This window comes from Lucilia sericata, unplaced genomic scaffold, assembly GCF_015586225.1.
Source record: "Lucilia sericata isolate MDLA Ls3-8-SP2 unplaced genomic scaffold, ASM1558622v1 Contig001816F_arrow, whole genome shotgun sequence".
Taxonomy (NCBI): domain Eukaryota; kingdom Metazoa; phylum Arthropoda; class Insecta; order Diptera; family Calliphoridae; genus Lucilia; species Lucilia sericata.
The window spans coordinates 39,772-58,833 of record NW_023995714.1 but is presented as its reverse complement, the minus strand read 5'-3'; the positions used below and the strand labels follow the sequence as shown (position 1 = coordinate 58,833).

Below are 19,062 nucleotides of genomic sequence, written 5' to 3'. Positions count from 1 at the left end.
GGTTGCGCCGCCGCCGCCGATCATTCCCCATCGGCTTGTATCTCTGATTCCGACTTATTATTTTTAATAAAAGAAGGTAACGAGTTCGTTATAACACAATTTCACTGTATTTTTATTATTTGATGGAATGTTTTTGTTGATATATTGGCAACAGTGTTGCTTTGTTTGTTATTTGTTTCCTTTTAACTAACACTTTCTAAACAAACTAAAAAAAATTCTTATTGTGACACTTGCTTTGCTTGCGTAGGCTATTTTGACACTTGCTTTAACATTGTTTTTGTGAAAGAACAGCAAAAAAAAAACTCTCTCAGTCTCAGTCAGAGTCGCCATGTTGAGATTAGATGTTGTTGTGTGCGGAAAAGTTTGTAGTAAAAATGCAGTAAATTAAAAAATCTTAACAATAAATTAGGAAAATAAGGAAAAAGAAAAACAGTTAACATACAAAAAGTGTTTTTGTTCTTTTTAATAATTTACAAATAATAAATTCTATTAAAAAAAGAAACTGCCGGATAAGCACAAATCAAAATTGACTTTCTTTTCATTCATTCTTGCTGCTGCTGTTAAATATTTTGTCTACTCTGTCATTCGTTCGGTCGGTCCTATTGGAAAAAATAATTTTTTGTGTATCAAATGAAAAATCTTGTATGTGAATTGAATTTAAATAAATTTTAATTTAAGTGATAAATAGAAAAAAAGGAAATAAGTGAATAATAAATATAAAACGTCAGTTAACAAATAGATTAATAAATTATTCTATCAAACATATAAATTCTTAGAAAGTTGTGTTTGTTCTTTTTTGGTTTTTTTTACTTTATGTTTTTTTGCAAAAACACAAAGAAAGTATTTTAAATGAGTGTATTTGTGCGTATGTTTGTATAAGCTGGGTATTAAAAAAGAAAACAAAATAAAACAAATGTTAAAAAAGAGCAATAATGTTTTAAAAAGAGAGCAGATTTTAATGAACAAATTCAAGACCGCATTTGTTGTTTTTGTTGTCGTGCAAGTGTTTTTATTTTTTTGGAACTCCTCGTTCAGTTTGTTGATGAAGTAAACAGATGAGGTGAGTTGGTGCTGATGGTGGTGGTGGTGGTGAAGAATATCAACATATTTGTGATTTTAAGAACAACATTTGCAACGCAACAGTAGTTGAACGCAGCAGCAGAAACTGAAAACTTGACGACTGACTAAGCAGCAGAATAGCTTCCGGTGGGTCTGGAAATATATCATCAAAAACCAACATATATATTTAAACACCAACAACAACTACAAAAGCATTCAGCCTTAAGCATCCATTCATAATTTTTTATTTTTATTATAATTGTTGTTGTTGCTGTTCTGTTGGTGTGGAGGTACTTTTGCAGCAATCATAAAAAACAACAAAAACTACAAGAACAATGGGTGAGTGTGTATATATACAAATTTTTATTAAAATTTCATAAAAAATCAAGATAAAAACATCCACAAGAAACTAAAATTGATTGAGGCCGACTATATAATGCTCTACATGAATATATTGTTTAAAAAGCTGATTTTATATACATATGTCGGAACTAAATATGGCCAATTATAAACCGATCTTTATACATTGATTTTTAAAGGTAGCTGTTTGTTTTGAATTGTTATGTTATAGTTCCAGTTCAGTGTTAGTTCATTTTTAGTTCAGTTCTAGTTCAGTTTTAGTTCAGTTCTAGTTCAGTTCTAGTTAAGTTCTAGTTAAGTTCTAGTTAAGTTCTAGTTAAGTTCTAGTTAAGTTCTAGTTAAGTTCTAGTTCAGTTCTAGTTCAGTTCTAGTTCTTAGTTCAGTTCTAGTTCAGTTCTAGTTCAGTTCTAGTTCCATTCTAGTTCAGTTCTAGTTCAGTTCTAGTTCAGTTCTAGTTCAGTTCTAGTTCAGTTCTAGTTCAGTTCTAGTTCAGTTCTAGTTCAGTTCTAGTTCAGTTCTAGTTCAGTTCTAGTTCAGTTCTAGTTCAGTTCTATCAGTTTCTAGTTCAGTTCTAGTTCAGTTCTAGTTCAGTTCTAGTTCAGTTCTAGTTCAGTTCATTTCAGTTCTAGTTCAGTTCTAGTTCAGTTCTAGGTCAGTTCTAGTTCAGTTCAGTTCAGTTCTAGTTCAGTTCAGTTCAGTTCTAGTTCAGTTCTAGTTTAGTTCTAGTTCAGTTCTAGTTCAGTTCTAGTTCAGTTCTAGTTCAGTTCTAGTTCAGTTCGTTCTAGTTTTCTAGTTCAGTTCTAGTCAGTTCTAGTTCAGTTCTAGTTCAGTTCTAGTTCAGTTCTAGTTCAGTTCTAGTTCAGTTCTAGTTCAGTTCAGTTCTAGTTCAGTTCTAGTTCAGTTCTAGTTCAGTTCTAGTTCAGTTCTAGTTCAGTTCTAGTTCAGTTCTAGTTCAGTTCTAGTTCAGTTCTAGTTCAGTTCTAGTTCAGTTCTAGTTCAGTTCTAGTTCAGTTCTAGTTCAGTTCTAGTTCAGTTCTAGTTCAGTTCTAGTTCAGTTCTAGTTCAGTTCTAGTTCAGTTCTAGTTCAGTTCTAGTTCAGTTCTAGTTCAGTTCTAGTTCAGTTCTAGTTCAGTTCTAGTTCAGTTCTAGTTCAGTTCTAGTTCAGTTCTAGTTCAGTTCTAGTTCAGTTCTAGTTCAGTTCTAGTTCAGTTCTAGTTCAGTTCTAGTTCAGTTCTAGTTCAGTTCTAGTTCAGTTCTAGTTCAGTTCTAGTTCAGTTCTAGTTCAGTTCTAGTTCAGTTCTAGTCAGTTCTAGTTCAGTTCTAGTTCAGTTCTAGTTCAGTTCTAGTTCAGTTCTAGTTCAGTTCTAGTTCAGTTCTAGTTCAGTTCTAGTTCAGTTCTAGTTCAGTTCTAGTTCAGTTCTAGTTCAGTTCTAGTTCAGTTCAGTCAGTTCAGTTCTAGTTCAGTTCTAGTTTTCAGTTCTAGTTCAGTTCTAGTTCAGTTCTAGTTCAGTTCTAGTTCAGTTCTAGTTCAGTTTCTAGTCAGTTCTAGTTCAGTCTAGTTCAGTTCTAGTTCAGTTCTAGTTCAGTTCTAGTTCAGTTCTAGTTCAGTTCTAGTTCAGTTCTAGTTCAGTTCTAGTTCATTTCTAGTTCTAGTTCAGTTCTAGTTCAGTTCTAGTTCAGTTCTAGTTCAGTTCTAGTTCAGTTCTAGTTCAGTTCTAGTTCAGTTCTAGTTCAGTTCTAGTTCAGTTCTAGTTCAGTTCTAGTTCAGTTCTAGTTCAGTTCTAGTTCAGTTCTAGTTCAGTTCTAGTTCAGTTCTAGTTCAGTTCTAGTTCAGTTCTGTTCTAGTTCAGTTCTAGTTCAGTTCTAGTTCAGTTCTAGTTCAGTTCTAGTTCAGTTCTAGTTCAGTTCTAGTTCAGTTCTAGTTCAGTTCTAGTTCAGTTCTAGTTCAGTTCTAGTTCAGTTCTAGTTCAGTTCTAGTTTCAGTTCTAGTTCAGTTCTAGTTCAGTTCTAGTTCAGTTCTAGTTCAGTTCTAGTTCAGTTCTAGTTCAGTTCTAGTTCAGTTCTAGTTCAGTTCTAGTTCAGTTCTAGTTCAGTTCTAGTTCAGTTCTAGTTCAGTTCTAGTTCAGTTCTAGTCAGTTCTAGGTCTAGAATTCAGTCTAGTCAGTTCTAGTTCATTCTAGTTCTTCTAGTTCAGTTCTAGTTCGTTCTAGTTCAGTTAGTTCAGTTTTAATTCAGTTCTAGTCCAGTTCCAGTTCAATTATATTTCAGTTTTAGATCTGTTCTAGTTTAGTTCCAATTCAGTTCTGGCTTGATGGTTTCATAAAGTGTTGTATTTTAAGGTGGTTTGGAGAAAGAATATTTTTGTGTTACAAAACATCAGCACAAATGCCCGTATAATATTTGTAGGGTATACAAACCAATATTTTTTTAATTATGTTTTGTGTTTTTTTTAAAGCTTGATTATTGTTTTAAAATAGATATTCTATTTGTAGTTTTGTTCTGTTTCTTTTTTAACTTTTTAAGGAATTCGATATTTTATTCATTTGTGTTTTTTCTGTTCACTAATGTTGGAGTTAAAATAATTTATTGAATCTTTTCTTATTGAACAAATTTTGAAAGCATCTGTTCCAAATTTCTTTGGACTTAAGGCATTATATACTTTTGAACTACTTTAAGTATTTAAATTCTGAAGATAATAGAAGCTGACGAATTAAATTGAAATTAGGACGAACATTTTTTTTTAATTTTTAAAATTGGAATATGTTTATTATGATTTGTTATACTTCATATTCTTTAATGATAACCAGTTTAACATTTTTTCCTTAAACTTGAGAGTAATATTGGGAAGAAAACTAAATGACTAAAAGCTATGTTAAAGAAATTTACATGTCTATTATTTGCAATATTTTTATAAAATTATATTTTTATAAAATTAATGCAAAACTTTATTTAGGCGTAAAAATTTTAATTAAACATTTGCATCATTCAAGGTAAAGATATGTATATAATTTTTACAGCAATTCAAAAATGTGTACTATATATTATAAACTGATTTATTCAACAACTATAACACACAAATTGGATAAAATATAACTTCTTTGGAATCCTCTTTTAACTAACAAAAAGAAAAAAAAATAAGTCTTAAAACAGAAATCATTTCAAAATGTTTTTCATACAAAAGAAATAGAACACTCATATTGAGAATAACTTTAGTCAACTTTTTGTTGCATCAAGGTCAGTCACAGACAGCAGCAAGAGGTTGTATTTCCAATTTAAAAAAATGTTATGTGGTAATGAGATACATCTACTTTAACATGCTTGAATTATAAATGGCTTAAGTACTAGACATTATACACTAAACAGGGACAAGAGATATGACGTTTGTTTTGGTCTGTAGGTGATGGCTTTTTAAAGTTGTTTCTTTTTCGTTTTCATTATGTTTTTGTTCATTGACATACAAAATGAAGAAAACTACAAAACCCTTTTTATTTCACTAAATAAATACGAAAAAATGTAGAAAACATAATTACTTGACAAAGCTAAATAAATAGTCGCATTTTTTTCAGTTAAAACATAATAACAAAAAGAAATAAAATAAGAAAAAAGCTGAAAAGAAAGTGCTGAATCATCAGATAAGTACATTTGTTGAAAGTGGTTTCTTCCGTTTGCATTAGTTGTTTGTTTGTTGGTTTATTTGTATTTACTAAGGAAATTATAGACGGATATATGGGGATTTAAAATTCAAGAGTGTGCTAAATAAAGTATTTTTGTAGAAAAATATCCTTGGAAGTTGTATAATAATTATATTAGGGAGTTTTAAATAGTAAAAGCAATTTGTTGTCGTGTGAATAATTTCTAGTTATACTCTAAAAAAAATCAATAATGGAACTAAACAAAACTAGAGCTGTACTAGAACTGAACTAGAACTGAACACGAACTGAACTAGACTGAACACGAACTGAACTAGAACGAACTGAACTACCTAGAACTAGAACTAGAACTAGAACTGAACTAGAACTGAACTAGAACTGAACTAGAACTGAACTAGAACTGAACTAGAACTGAACTAGAACTGAACTAGAACTGAACTAGAACTGAACTAGAACTGAACGAGAACTGAACTAGAACTGAACTAGAACTGAACTAGAACTGAACTAGAACTGAACTAGAACTGAACTGAGAACTGAACTAGAACTGAACTAGAACTGAACTAGAAACTGAACTAGAACTGAACTAGAACTGAACTAGAACTGAACTAAAACTGAACTAGAACTGAACTAGAACTGAACTAGAACTGAACTAAAACTGAACTAGAACTGAACTAGAACTGAACTAGAACTGAACTAGAACTGAACTAGAACTGAACTAGAACTGAACTAGAACTGACTAGAACTGAACTAGAACTGAACTAGAACTGAACTAGAACTGAACTAGAACTGAACTAGAACTGAACTAGAACTGAACTAGAACTGAACTAGAACTGAACTAGAACTGAACTAGAACTGAACTAGAACTGAAGTAGAACTGAACTAGAACTGAACTAGAACTGAACTAGAACTGAACTAGAACTGAACTAGAACTGAACTAGAACTGAACTAGAACTGAACTAGAACTGAACTAGAACTGAACTAGAACTAAACTAGAACTGAACTAGAACTGAACTAGAACTGAACTGGAACTGAACTAGAACTGAACTAGAACTGAACTAGAACTGAACTAGAACTGAACTAGAACTGAACTAGAACTGAACTAGAACTGAACTAGAACTGAACTAGAACTGAACTAGAACTGAACTAGAACTGAACTAGAACTGAACTAGAACTGAACTAGAACTGAACTAGAACTGAACTAGAACTGAACTAGAACTGAACTAGAACTGAACTAGAACTGAACTAGAACTGAACTAGAACTGAACTAGAACTGAACTAGAACTGAACTAGAACTGAACTAGAACTGAACTAGAACTGAACTAGAACTGAACTAGAACTGAACTAGAACTGAACTGACTAGAAACTGAACTAGAACTGAACTAGAACTGAACTAGAACTGAAACTAGAACTGAACTAGAACTGAAACTAGAACTGAACTAGAACTGAACTAGAACTGAACTAGAACTAGAACTGAACTAGAAATGAACTAGAACTGAACTAGAACTGAACTAGAACTGAACTAGAACTGAACTAGAACTGAACTAGAACTGAACTAGAACTGAACTAGAACTGAACTAGAACTGAACTAGAAACTGAACTAGAACTGAACTAGAACTGGAACTAGAACTGAACTAGAACTGAACTAGAACTGAACTAGAACTGAACTAGAACTGAACTAGAACTGAACTAGAACTGAAACTAGAACTGAACTAGACTGAACTAGAACTGAACTAGAACTGAACTAGAACTGAACTAGAACTGAACTAGAACTGAACTAGAACTGAACTAGAACTGAACTAGAACTGAACTAGAATGAACTAGAACTGAACTAGAACTGAACTAGAACTGAACTAGAACTGAACTAGAACTGAACTAGAACTGAACTAGAACTGAACTAGAACTGAACTAGAAACTGACTAAGAACATGAACTAGAAAACTGAACTAGAACTGAACTAGAACTGGAAACTAGAACTGAAACTAGGAACTGAACTAGAACTGAAACTAGAACTGACTAGAACTGAACTAGAACTGAACTAGAAACTGATTAGAACTGGAACTAGAACTGAACTAGAACTGAACTAGAACTGAAACTAGAACTGAACTAGAACTGAACTAGAACCCTTAACTAGTAGACTGAACTAGAACAGAACTAGAACTGAAAAAAATTTCATGGCTTTTTTGTGCTCAAAGAGAGTTTCGAAAAATATGATTCTGAAGATCATAGTATGTAAATAACATTTTAAAATTGTATTTTTTACATTTTTGCTTGCTTGTAATCTACTAAATAATTTGTAAACTGTCAAATGCTGAATAAAATTTAAGCAACTCTTTTGTTACTAACTCTTACACAATGTTATCAGGACCACACGTTGAATTGAAATCATGTTATTTTTAAAACTGAATAAACATTAAAAGGAATTATTCATCGAAAGTTTATAAAATAATATTTTGTTTATGAATATGTAGCTAAATGTTTAATCATTAATTTGATTATGATTTCAAGAGAGAACAGATAACAGTTTTTTTAATGTTAGTCATACATAGTAATAAAATATGCATTATGTTAAGCTCAACTTTGTATACCTATAAATAAATTACATCGAACTGTGTTTTTTTGTCTAATTTAAATAGGTTACCTTCTATTGCACTATTGCAGCTCCCAGTGCAGCCTAATAATTGTTGTAATCACCTTCATAAATCATTATATGCAACAAAGTTTTTTCACTCTGTTGCTCTGCTCTACATACAAAAACTATACATATATTGGCCTGATTTAAAATCATAGTTTTATTTTAGTTCGCTAGTTTTTTTTTTTATTAGTAACCCACATTATGTACGAGTACGAAGTAAAGTACAATTCATGTCAGAGTCAATATTGTTTTTTTTTTTTTTTGGTTTGGTTTTGGTGCCCTCCAAAAAAAAAACTCCAAACCATAATAGTTGCAACAGTGTATCTATTTTTAAGTGCTGTTTTTTTTCTATTTTACTTTCCACTTTTTTGTGTTTTTGGAAGCTATTTTATTTAAATGTTACAATGTTTTTTTAACCACACATTTCCTCTTTTTTACAGATTGTCCCCAAATCGATTTGTATGAATTTCTAACGGAGGCCGAACTGCAACATTATTACAATGCTGTCAAGTAAGTATTTGAAGTAGAGATGAATGTTAATGTCTTGCAGCAGAGACAGAGAAGATTGGAATCGCATGTCTTAGTCACCCACACAATTTACGCATTTCCAAAGAAATGTATTCATGTATTTATCAATATATACACATGTTTCATATTTTATATTGTTCAAACGATTGAATTCTTTATGGTCCAAGAGGGTGTATATACATAAATTTTATTTGATTGTTTTAGACATATGGGGAAAGTTTTAAATGTGTATATATGAAATATTTATATAGTATGAATGTAACTCCTTCATATTTTTATAGATTTATTTCAAAAATTTATTTACATTGACCTTGAGTGTTAGGATTCTTTATAAAGAATTATTTATTTAAAATGAAGCTGATTTAAATTTCTGTCTTGAATCCATTCAACTTATCTATCAAATTTAAAAAATATTGGTTTATTTAAAAGAGTTCTCGAATCTAAACTATCGGAGGAAAGCTTACTGAAAGTAGGTCTTTCGAGAACTAAATCGCTCACGTCTTTCTTTTGTTGCGGGGGGTCTTTAAAGCAACAAGCTTGCAATTAGTTATTGAGTTAGAGATAGTTAGTTAGCTTAGTTAGTTAGTTAGTAGTAGTTAGGTTAGGTAGTTAGTTAGTTAGTTAGTTAGTAGTAGTTTAGTTATGTTGTTAGTTAGTGAGTTAGTTAGTAGTATGTTAGTTAGTTAGTTAGTTAGTTAGTTAGGTTAGTTAGTTAGTAGTTAGTTAGTTAGTAGTAGTTAGTTAGTTAGTAGTTAGTTAGTAGTTAGTTAGTAGTTAGTTCGTTAGTTAGGTTAGTTAGTAGTAGTTAGCTGAGTTAGTAGTTAGTTAGTAGTTAGTTAGTTAGTAGTTAGTTAGCTAGTTAGTTAGTTAGTTAGTTAGTTAGTTAGTTAGTTAGTAGTTAGTTCGTTAGTTAGTTAGTTGAGTAGTTAGTTAGTTAGTTAGTTAGTTAGTTAGTTAGTTAGTTAGTTAGTAGTTAGTTAGTTAGTAGTTAGTTAGTTAGTTAGTTAGTTAGTAGTTAGTTAGTAGTTAGTTAGTTAGTTAGTTAGTTAGGTTAGTTAGTTAGTAGTTAGTTAGTTAGTTAGTAATTAGTTAGTTAGTAGTAGTTAGTAGTAGTTAGTTAGTTAGTTAGTTAGTTAGTAGTTAGTAGTTAGTTAGTTAGTTAGTTAGTTAGTAGTTAGTTAGTTAGTTAGTTAGTAGTTAGTTAGTTAGTTAGTTAGTTAGTAGTTAGTAGTTAGTTAGTTAGTTAGTTAGTTAGTTAGTTAGTTAGTAGTAGTTAGTTAGTTAGTTAGTTAGTTAGTTAGTAGTTGTTAGTTAGTTAGTTAGTTAGTTAGTTAGTTAGTAGTTAGTTAGTAGTTAGTTAGTTAGTTAGTTAGTTAGTTAGGTAGTAGTTAGTAGTTAGTTAGTAGTTAGTTAGTTAGTTAGTTAGTTAGTTAGAGTTGTTAGTAGTTAGTTAGTTAGTTAGTTAGTTAGTTGTAGTAGTTAGTTAGTTAGTAGTTAGTTAGTTAGTAGTAGTTAGTTAGTTAGTTAGTTAGTTAGTTAGTTAGTAGTAGTTAGTTAGTTAGTTAGTTAGTTAGTAGTTAGTAGTTAGTTAGTTAGTAGTAGTTAGTTAGTTAGTTAGTTAGTTAGTTAGTAGTTAGTTAGTTAGTTAGTTAGTTAGTTAGTTAGTAGTTAGTTAGTTAGTTAGTTAGTTAGTTAGTTAGTTAGTTAGCTAGTTAGTTAGTAGTTAGTTAGTTAGTTAGTTAGTTAGTTAGTTAGTTAGTTAGTTAGTTAGTTAGTTATGTAGTTAGTAGTAGTTAGTTAGTTAGTTAGTTAGTTAGTTAGTTAGTAGTTAGTTAGTTAGTTAGTTAGTAGTTAGTTATGTTAGTTAGTTAGTTAGTTAGTTAGTTAGTTAGTAGTTAGTTAGTTAGTTAGTTAGTAGTTAGTTAGTTAGTAGGTTAGTTAGTTAGTTAGTAGTTAGTTAGTTAGTTAGTTAGTTAGTTAGTTAGGTTAGTTAGTTAGTTAGTTAGTAGTTAGTAGTTAGTAGTTAGTTAGTTAGTTAGTTAGTTAGTTAGTTAGTTAGTTAGTGTAGTTAGTTAGTTAGTTAGTTAGTTAGTTAGTGTTAGTTAGTTAGTTAGTTAGTTAGTTAGTTAGTTAGTTAGTTAGTTAGTTAGTAGTTAGTTAGTTAGTTAGTTAGTTAGTTAGTTAGTTAGTTAGTTAGTTAGTTAGTAGTTAGTAGTTAGTTAGTTAGTTAGTAGTTAGTTAGTTAGTTAGTTAGTTAGTTAGTTAGTTAGTTAGTTAGTTAGTTAGTTAGTTAGTTAGTAGTTAGTTAGTTAGTTAGTTAGTTAGTTAGTAGTAGTTAGTTAGTTAGTTAGTTAGTTAGTTAGTTAGTAGTTAGTTAGTTAGTTAGTTAGTTAGTTAGTTAGTTAGTTAGTTAGTTAGTTAGTTAGTTAGTTAGTTAGTTAGTTAGTTAGTTAGTTAGTTAGTTAGTAGTTAGTTAGTTAGTTAGTTAGTTAGTTAGTTAGTAGTTAGTTAGTTAGTTAGTAGTTAGTTAGTTAGTTAGTTAGTTAGTTAGTTAGTAGTTAGGTAGTTAGTTAGTAGTTAGTTAGTTAGTTAGTTAGTTAGTTAGTTAGTAGTTAGTTAGTAGTAGTTAGTTAGTAGTTAGTTAGTTAGTAGTTAGTTAGTTAGTTAGTTAGTTAGTTAGTTAGTTAGTAGTTAGTTAGTTAGTTAGTTAGTTAGTTAGTTAGTTAGTTAGTTAGTTAGTAGTTAGTTAGTTAGTTAGTTAGTTAGTTAGTTAGTTAGTTAGTTAGTTAGTTAGTTAGTTAGTTAGTTAGTTAGTTAGTTAGTAGTTAGTTAGTTAGTTAGTTAGTTAGTAGTTAGTTAGTTAGTTAGTTAGTTAGTTAGTTAGTTAGTTAGTTAGTAGTTAGTTAGTTAGTTAGTTAGTTAGTTAGTTAGTTAGTTAGTTAGTTAGTTAGTTAGTTAGTTAGTTAGTTAGTTAGTTAGTTAGTTAGTTAGTTAGTTAGTTAGTTAGTTAGTAGTTAGTTAGTTAGTTAGTTAGTAGTTAGTTAGTTAGTTAGTTAGTTAGTTAGTTAGTTAGTTAGTTAGTTAGTTAGTTAGTTAGTTAGTTAGTTAGTTAGTTAGTTAGTTAGTAGTTAGTTAGTTAGTTAGTTAGTTAGTTAGTTAGTAGTTAGTTAGTTAGTTAGTTAGTTAGTTAGTTAGTTAGTTAGTTAGTTAGTTAGTTAGTTAGTTAGTTAGTTAGTTAGTTAGTTAGTTAGTTAGTTAGTTAGTTAGTTAGTTAGTTAGTTAGTAGTTAGTTAGTTAGTAGTTAGTTAGTTAGTTAGTTAGTTAGTTAGTTAGTTAGTTAGTTAGTTAGTTAGTTAGTTAGTTAGTTAGTTAGTTAGTTAGTTAGTTAGTTAGTTAGTTAGTTAGTTAGTTAGTTAGTTAGTTAGTTAGTTAGTTAGTTAGTAGTTAGTTAGTTAGTTAGTTAGTTAGTTAGTTAGTTAGTTAGTTAGTTAGTTAGTTAGTTAGTTAGTTAGTTAGTTAGTTAGTTAGTTAGTTAGTTAGTTAGTTAGTTAGTTAGTTAGTTAGTTAGTAGTAGTTAGTTAGTTAGTTAGTTAGTTAGTTAGTTAGTTAGTTAGTTAGTTAGTTAGTTAGTTAGTTAGTTAGTTAGTTAGTTAGTTAGTAGTTAGTTAGTTAGTTAGTTAGTTAGTAGTTAGTTAGTTAGTTAGTTAGTTAGTTAGTTAGTTAGTTAGTTAGTTAGTTAGTTAGTTAGTTAGTTAGTTAGTTAGTTAGTTAGTTAGTTAGTTAGTTAGTTAGTTAGTTAGTTAGTTAGTTAGTTAGTTAGTTAGTTAGTTAGTTAGTTAGTTAGTTAGTTAGTTAGTTAGTAGTTAGTTAGTTAGTTAGTTAGTTAGTTAGTTAGTTAGTTAGTTAGTTAGTTAGTTAGTTAGTTAGTTAGTTAGTTAGTAGTTAGTTAGTTAGTTAGTTAGTTAGTTAGTTAGTTAGTTAGTTAGTTAGTTAGTTAGTTAGTTAGTTAGTTAGTTAGTTAGTTAGTTAGTTAGTTAGTAGTTAGTTAGTTAGTTAGTTAGTTAGTTAGTTAGTTAGTTAGTTAGTTAGTTAGTTAGTTAGTTAGTTAGTTAGTTAGTTAGTTAGTTAGTAGTTAGTTAGTTAGTTAGTTAGTTAGTTAGTTAGTTAGTAGTTAGTTAGTTAGTTAGTTAGTTAGTTAGTTAGTTAGTTAGTTAGTTAGTTAGTTAGTTAGTTAGTTAGTTAGTTAGTTAGTAGTTAGTTAGTTAGTTAGTTAGTTAGTTAGTTAGTAGTTAGTTAGTTAGTTAGTTAGTTAGTTAGTTAGTTAGTTAGTTAGTTAGTTAGTTAGTTAGTTAGTTAGTTAGTTAGTTAGTTAGTTAGTTAGTTAGTTAGTTAGTTAGTTAGTTAGTTAGTTAGTTAGTTAGTTAGTTAGTTAGTAGTTAGTTAGTTAGTTAGTTAGTTAGTTAGTTAGTTAGTTAGTTAGTTAGTTAGTTAGTTAGTTAGTTAGTTAGTTAGTTAGTTAGTTAGTTAGTTAGTTAGTTAGTTAGTTAGTTAGTTAGTTAGTTAGTTAGTTAGTTAGTTAGTTAGTTAGTTAGTTAGTTAGTTAGTTAGTTAGTTAGTTAGTTAGTAGTTAGTTAGTTAGTTAGTTAGTTAGTTAGTTAGTTAGTTAGTTAGTTAGTTAGTTAGTTAGTTAGTTAGTTAGTTAGTTAGTTAGTTAGTTAGTTAGTTAGTTAGTTAGTTAGTTAGTTAGTTAGTTAGTTAGTTAGTTAGTTAGTTAGTTAGTTAGTTAGTTAGTAGTTAGTTAGTTAGTTAGTTAGTTAGTTAGTTAGTTAGTTAGTTAGTTAGTTAGTTAGTTAGTTAGTTAGTTAGTTAGTAGTTAGTTAGTTAGTTAGTTAGTTAGTTAGTTAGTTAGTTAGTTAGTTAGTTAGTTAGTTAGTTAGTTAGTTAGTTAGTTAGTTAGTAGTTAGTTAGTTAGTTAGTTAGTTAGTTAGTTAGTAGTTAGTTAGTTAGTTAGTTAGTTAGTTAGTTAGTTAGTTAGTTAGTTAGTTAGTTAGTTAGTTAGTTAGTTAGTTAGTTAGTTAGTTAGTTAGTTAGTTAGTTAGTTAGTTAGTTAGTTAGTAGTTAGTTAGTTAGTTAGTTAGTTAGTTAGTTAGTTAGTTAGTTAGTTAGTTAGTTAGTTAGTTAGTTAGTTAGTTAGTTAGTTAGTTAGTTAGTAGTTAGTTAGTTAGTTAGTTAGTTAGTTAGTTAGTTAGTTAGTTAGTTAGTTAGTTAGTTAGTTAGTTAGTTAGTTAGTTAGTAGTTAGTTAGTTAGTAGTTAGTTAGTTAGTTAGTTAGTTAGTTAGTTAGTTAGTTAGTTAGTTAGTTAGTTAGTTAGTTAGTTAGTAGTTAGTTAGTAGTTAGTTAGTTAGTTAGTTAGTTAGTTAGTTAGTTAGTTAGTAGTTAGTTAGTTAGTTAGTTAGTTAGTTAGTTAGTTAGTTAGTTAGTAGTTAGTTAGTAGTTAGTTAGTTAGTTAGTTAGTAGTTAGTTAGTTAGTTAGTTAGTTAGTTAGTTAGTTAGTTAGTTAGTTAGTTAGTTAGTTAGTAGTTAGTTAGTTAGTTAGTTAGTTAGTTAGTTAGTTAGTTAGTTAGTTAGTTAGTTAGTTAGTTAGTTAGTTAGTTAGTTAGTTAGTTAGTAGTTAGTTAGTTAGTTAGTTAGTTAGTTAGTTAGTAGTTAGTTAGTTAGTTAGTTAGTAGTTAGTTAGTTAGTTAGTAGTTAGTTAGTTAGTTAGTTAGTTAGTTAGTTAGTTAGTAGTTAGTTAGTAGTTAGTTAGTTAGTAGTTAGTTAGTTAGTTAGTTAGTAGTTAGTTAGTTAGTTAGTTAGTTAGTAGTTAGTTAGTTAGTTAGTAGTTAGTTAGTTAGTTAGTTAGTTAGTTAGTTAGTTAGTTAGTTAGTTAGTTAGTTAGTTAGTTAGTTAGTTAGTTAGTTAGTTAGTAGTTAGTTAGTTAGTTAGTTAGTTAGTAGTTAGTTAGTTAGTTAGTTAGTTAGTTAGTTAGTTAGTTAGTTAGTTAGTTAGTTAGTTAGTTAGTTAGTTAGTTAGTTAGTTAGTTAGTTAGTTAGTTAGTTAGTTAGTTAGTTAGTTAGTTAGTAGTTAGTTAGTTAGTTAGTTAGTTAGTTAGTTAGTTAGTTAGTTAGTTAGTTAGTTAGTTAGTTAGTTAGTTAGTTAGTTAGTTAGTTAGTTAGTTAGTTAGTTAGTTAGTTAGTTAGTTAGTTAGTAGTTAGTTAGTTAGTTAGTTAGTTAGTTAGTTAGTTAGTTAGTTAGTTAGTTAGTTAGTTAGTTAGTAGTTAGTTAGTTAGTTAGTTAGTTAGTTAGTTAGTTAGTTAGTTAGTTAGTTAGTTAGTTAGTTAGTTAGTTAGTTAGTTAGTTAGTTAGTTAGTTAGTTAGTTAGTTAGTTAGTTAGTTAGTTAGTTAGTTAGTTAGTTAGTTAGTTAGTTAGTTAGTTAGTTAGTTAGTTAGTTAGTTAGTTAGTTAGTAGTTAGTTAGTTAGTTAGTTAGTTAGTTAGTTAGTTAGTTAGTTAGTTAGTTAGTTAGTTAGTTAGTTAGTTAGTTAGTTAGTTAGTTAGTTAGTTAGTAGTTAGTTAGTTAGTTAGTTAGTTAGTTAGTTAGTTAGTTAGTTAGTTAGTTAGTTAGTTAGTTAGTTAGTTAGTTAGTTAGTTAGTTAGTTAGTTAGTTAGTTAGTAGTTAGTTAGTTAGTTAGTTAGTTAGTTAGTTAGTTAGTTAGTTAGTTAGTTAGTTAGTTAGTTAGTTAGTTAGTTAGTTAGTTAGTTAGTTAGTTAGTTAGTTAGTTAGTTAGTTAGTTAGTTAGTTAGTTAGTAGTTAGTAGTTAGTTAGTTAGTAGTTAGTTAGTTAGTAGTTAGTTAGTTAGTTAGTTAGTTAGTTAGTTAGTTAGTTAGTTAGTTAGTTAGTTAGTTAGTTAGTTAGTAGTTAGTTAGTTAGTAGTTAGTAGTTAGTTAGTTAGTTAGTAGTAGTTAGTTAGTTAGTTAGTTAGTTAGTTAGTTAGTTAGTTAGTTAGTTAGTTAGGTAGTTAGTTAGTTAGTTAGTTAGTTAGTTAGTTAGTAGTTAGTTAGTTAGTTAGTAGTTAGTTAGTTAGTTAGTTAGTTAGTTTGATTTTCCATCGAACCGAATCCACCCAGATTAATCGTATCGTGATTTATGACTGATTACTCCATTCATGGTTTATTTGACAAATAGACATCCTCTACTTCGTATTTTGACAAAAGAATTGGCTCGTTGACAGCAGAATTTCCGCACTTTGTATTCCCCTATCACTTTAACTCTTTATTGTGGAAATAACTTAAAGAAAAAAAGGTTATTTGCTTGATAATATAAATATAAAAATTATTTATATTGTTTCATTTCCATTTACATCCTACATTTACGCTTTATCACAAAACAAAGAAACGCAAAATCCGTGTTTGCTAAATCAAATGAAAACACTTTTACTTGTCTGCCGCAAATCTGTCTACTTTTTTATTATTGTTGATTTTATTAATAAATTACTGTTTTGCATTTTCTTTATTCTTCTTCGCATCAACCATTCAATCAATCATTTATACATCGTACCCATTCACACACACACGCACACACACATTTAAACTGGCTCAATCCCACAGAGATGAACTTAAGATAACTAATGCTTCACAATTCAAATATGCCACCGATGAAGATCTCAAAAGTATTGGTATGTCAAGACCGGAAATCCGGCGTTTACGTAAATTCTATGAAAAATATTTCCCTCATGGTTATTTGAGTAAAATAAAACGCCTGCTGCATGCCCCCACCTCAATGGTGAAGAAAGATGAAATGACGGGTAGTGTTACAAGTACAACAGCTGCCAGTCCTTCGGGCAGTTTAAGTGGTACGGCAACAGGTCCTACATCAAAGACTAGCAGTTCGCCCAGTAAAGCACCAAACAATAAACACATCATACCGGCCGATGCCATAAGTGTTAATAAACAATTGGGCACTGGAGAATTTGGTATAGTGCAACAGGGTGTGTGGACTAATGGCTCGGAAAGGGTGAGTGTTGAATTTATTGTCTAGTTTATTGTTATTTACCTGTTTGTACGTATTAGATACAAGTTGCCATAAAATGTCTTTGTCGCGAACGTATGCAATCGAATCCCATGGAATTTTTAAAAGAAGCCGCCATTATGCATTCCATTGAACATGAAAACATAGTGCGTTTATATGGTGTGGTCTTGGCTACCGATTCCCTAATGTTGGTCACCGAATTGGCTCATTTACGTTCATTGCTGGAGTGTTTAAAAGATCCCGGTTTGAGAGTAAGTTTTTTGACGGTGCCCACTTTGTGTGAATTTGGTTTACAAATTTGCAATGGCATGCGTTATTTGGAAAATAAACGTTTGATACACAGGTAATGCTTCTGAGTATAAATCTAATGGAATAGCTTTAAAATTTAGTTTTTTTTTATTGCAGAGATTTGGCAGCTCGTAATATTTTAGTTTTTAGCAAAAATAAAGTAAAAATATCTGATTTTGGTTTGTCACGTGCTTTGGGTGTGGGCAAAGATTATTACAAGACCAATTTCAATGTCAATCTAAAATTGCCCATTGCCTGGTGTGCTCCAGAATGTATAAATTACTTGCGCTTCACCAATGCCTCAGATGTGTGGGCTTTTGGTGTTTGTTTGTGGGAAATGTTCTCATACGGGTTTCAACCTTGGGCTGCTTTAACAGGTCTACAAATATTGGAAGCTATTGATGCTCCTAATTATCAGGTGGGTTTAAAAATTTTATAAATTCTAATTAATCTAATAATTCAGTTCTAGTTCCGTACTAGTTCAGTTCTAGTTCAGTTCTAGTTAAGTTCTAGTTCAGTTCTAGTTCAGTTCTAGTTCAGTTCTAGTTCAGTTCTAGTTCAGTTCTAATTCAGTTCTAGTTCAGTTCTAGTTCAATTCTAGTTCAATTCTAGTTCAGTTCTAGTTCAGTTCTAGTTCAGTTCTAGTTCAGTTCTAGTTCAGTTCTAGTTCAGTTCTAGTTCAGTTCTAGTTCAGTTCTAGTTCAGTTCTAGTTCAGTTCTAGTTCAGTTCTAGTTCAGTTCTAGTTCAGTTCTAGTTAGTTCAGTTCTAGTTCAGTTCTAGTTCAGTTCTAGTTCAGTTCTAGTTCAGTTCTAGTTCAGTTCTAGTTCTAGTTCAGTTCTAGTTCAGTTCTAGTTCTAGTTCAGTTCTAGTTCAGTTCTAGTTCAGTTCTAGTTCAGTTCTAGTTCAGTTCTAGTTCAGTTCTAGTTCAGTTCTAGTTCAGTTCTAGTTCAGTTCTAGTTCAGTTCTAGTTCAGTTCTAGTTCAATTCTAGTTCAGTTCTAGTTCAGTTCTAGTTCAGTTCTAGTTCAGTTCTAGTTCAGTTCTAGTTCAGTTCTAGTTCAGTTCTAGTTCAGTTCTAGTTCAGTTCTAGTTCAGTTCTAGTTCAGTTCTAGTTCAGTTCTAGTTCAGTTCTAGTTCAGTTCTAGTTCAGTTCTAGTTCAGTTCTAGTTCAGTTCTAGTTCAGTTCTAGTTCAGTTCTAGTTCAGTTCTAGTTCAGTTCTAGTTCAGTTCTAGTTCAGTTCTAGTTCAGTTCTAGTTCAGTTCTAGTTCAGTTCTAGTTCAGTTCTATTTCAGTTCTAGTTCAGTTCTAGTTCAGTTCTAATTCAGTTCTAGTTCAGTTCTAGTTCAGTTCTAGTTCAGTTCTAGTTCAGTTCTAGTTCAGTTCTAGTTCAGTTCTAGTTCAGTTCTAGTTCAGTTCTAGTTCAGTTCTAGTTCAGTTCTAGTTCAGTTCTAGTTCAGTTCTAGTTCAGTTCTAGTTCAGTTTCGTTCAGTTTAGTTCAGTTCTAGTTCAGTTCTAGTTCAGTTCTAGTTCAGTTCTAGTTCAGTTCTAGTTCAGTTCTAGTTCAGTTCTAGTTCAGTTCTAGTTCAGTTCTAGTTCAGTTCTAGTTCAGTTCTAGTTCAGTTCTAGTTCAGTTCTAGTTCAGTTCTAGTTCAGTTCTAGTTCAGTTCTAGTTCAGTTCTAGTTCAGTTCTAGTTCAGTTCTAGTTCAGTTCTAGTTCAGTTCTAGTTCAGTTCTAGTTCAGTTCTAGTTCAGTTCTAGTTCAGTTCTAGTTCAGTTCTAGTTCAGTTCTAGTTCAGTTCTAGTTCAGTTTTAGTTCAGTTCTAGTTCAGTTCTAGTTCAGTTCTAGTTCAGTTCAGTCAGTTCTAGTTCAGTTCTAGTTCAGTTCTAGTTCAGTTCTAGTTCAGTTCTAGTTCAGTTCTAGTTCAGTTCTAGTTCAGTTCTAGTTCAGTTCTAGTTCAGTTCTAGTTCAGTTCTAGTTCAGTTCTAGTTCAGTTCTAGTTCAGTTCTAGTTCAGTTCTAGTTCAGTTCTAGTTCAGTTCTAGTTCAGTTCTAGTTCAGTTCTAGTTCAGTTCTAGTTCAGTTCTAGTTCAGTTCTAGTTCAGTTCTAGTTCAGTTCTAGTTCAGTTCTAGTTCAGTTCTAGTTCAGTTCTAGTTCAGTTCTAGTTCAGTTCTAGTTCAGTTCTAGTTCAGTTCTAGTTCAGTTCTAGTTCAGTTCTAGTTCAGTTCTAGTTCAGTTCTAGTTCAGTTCTAGTTCAGTTCTAGTTCAGTTCTAGTTCTAGTTCAGTTCTAGTTCAGTTCTAGTTCAGTTCTAGTTCAGTTCTAGTTCTAGTTCAGTTCTAGTTCAGTTCTAGTTCAGTTCTAGTTCAGTTCTAGTTCAGTTCTAGTTCAGTTCTAGTTCAGTTCTAGTTCAGTTCTAGTTCAGTTCTAGTTCAGTTCTAGTTCAGTTCTAGTTCAGTTTTAGTTCAGTTCTAGTTCAGT

At 30.3% G+C, this 19,062-nt stretch overlaps 1 protein-coding gene across 1 annotated transcript in view; it reads left to right on the top strand.

Annotated features, from left to right (window-relative positions):
* Positions 1–318: 318 nt before the first annotated feature.
* Positions 319–19,062, top strand: part of LOC119612729 (activated Cdc42 kinase-like) — a 37,091-nt gene continuing 18,347 nt past the window's right edge. The window contains 5 exon segments of the mRNA XM_037968581.1: positions 319–1,398; positions 8,141–8,210; positions 15,875–16,280; positions 16,337–16,638; positions 16,701–17,001. Of these exon segments, the coding sequence (XP_037824509.1) occupies positions 1,395–1,398; positions 8,141–8,210; positions 15,875–16,280; positions 16,337–16,638; positions 16,701–17,001 (1,083 nt within the window). The 5' untranslated portion in view covers positions 319–1,394.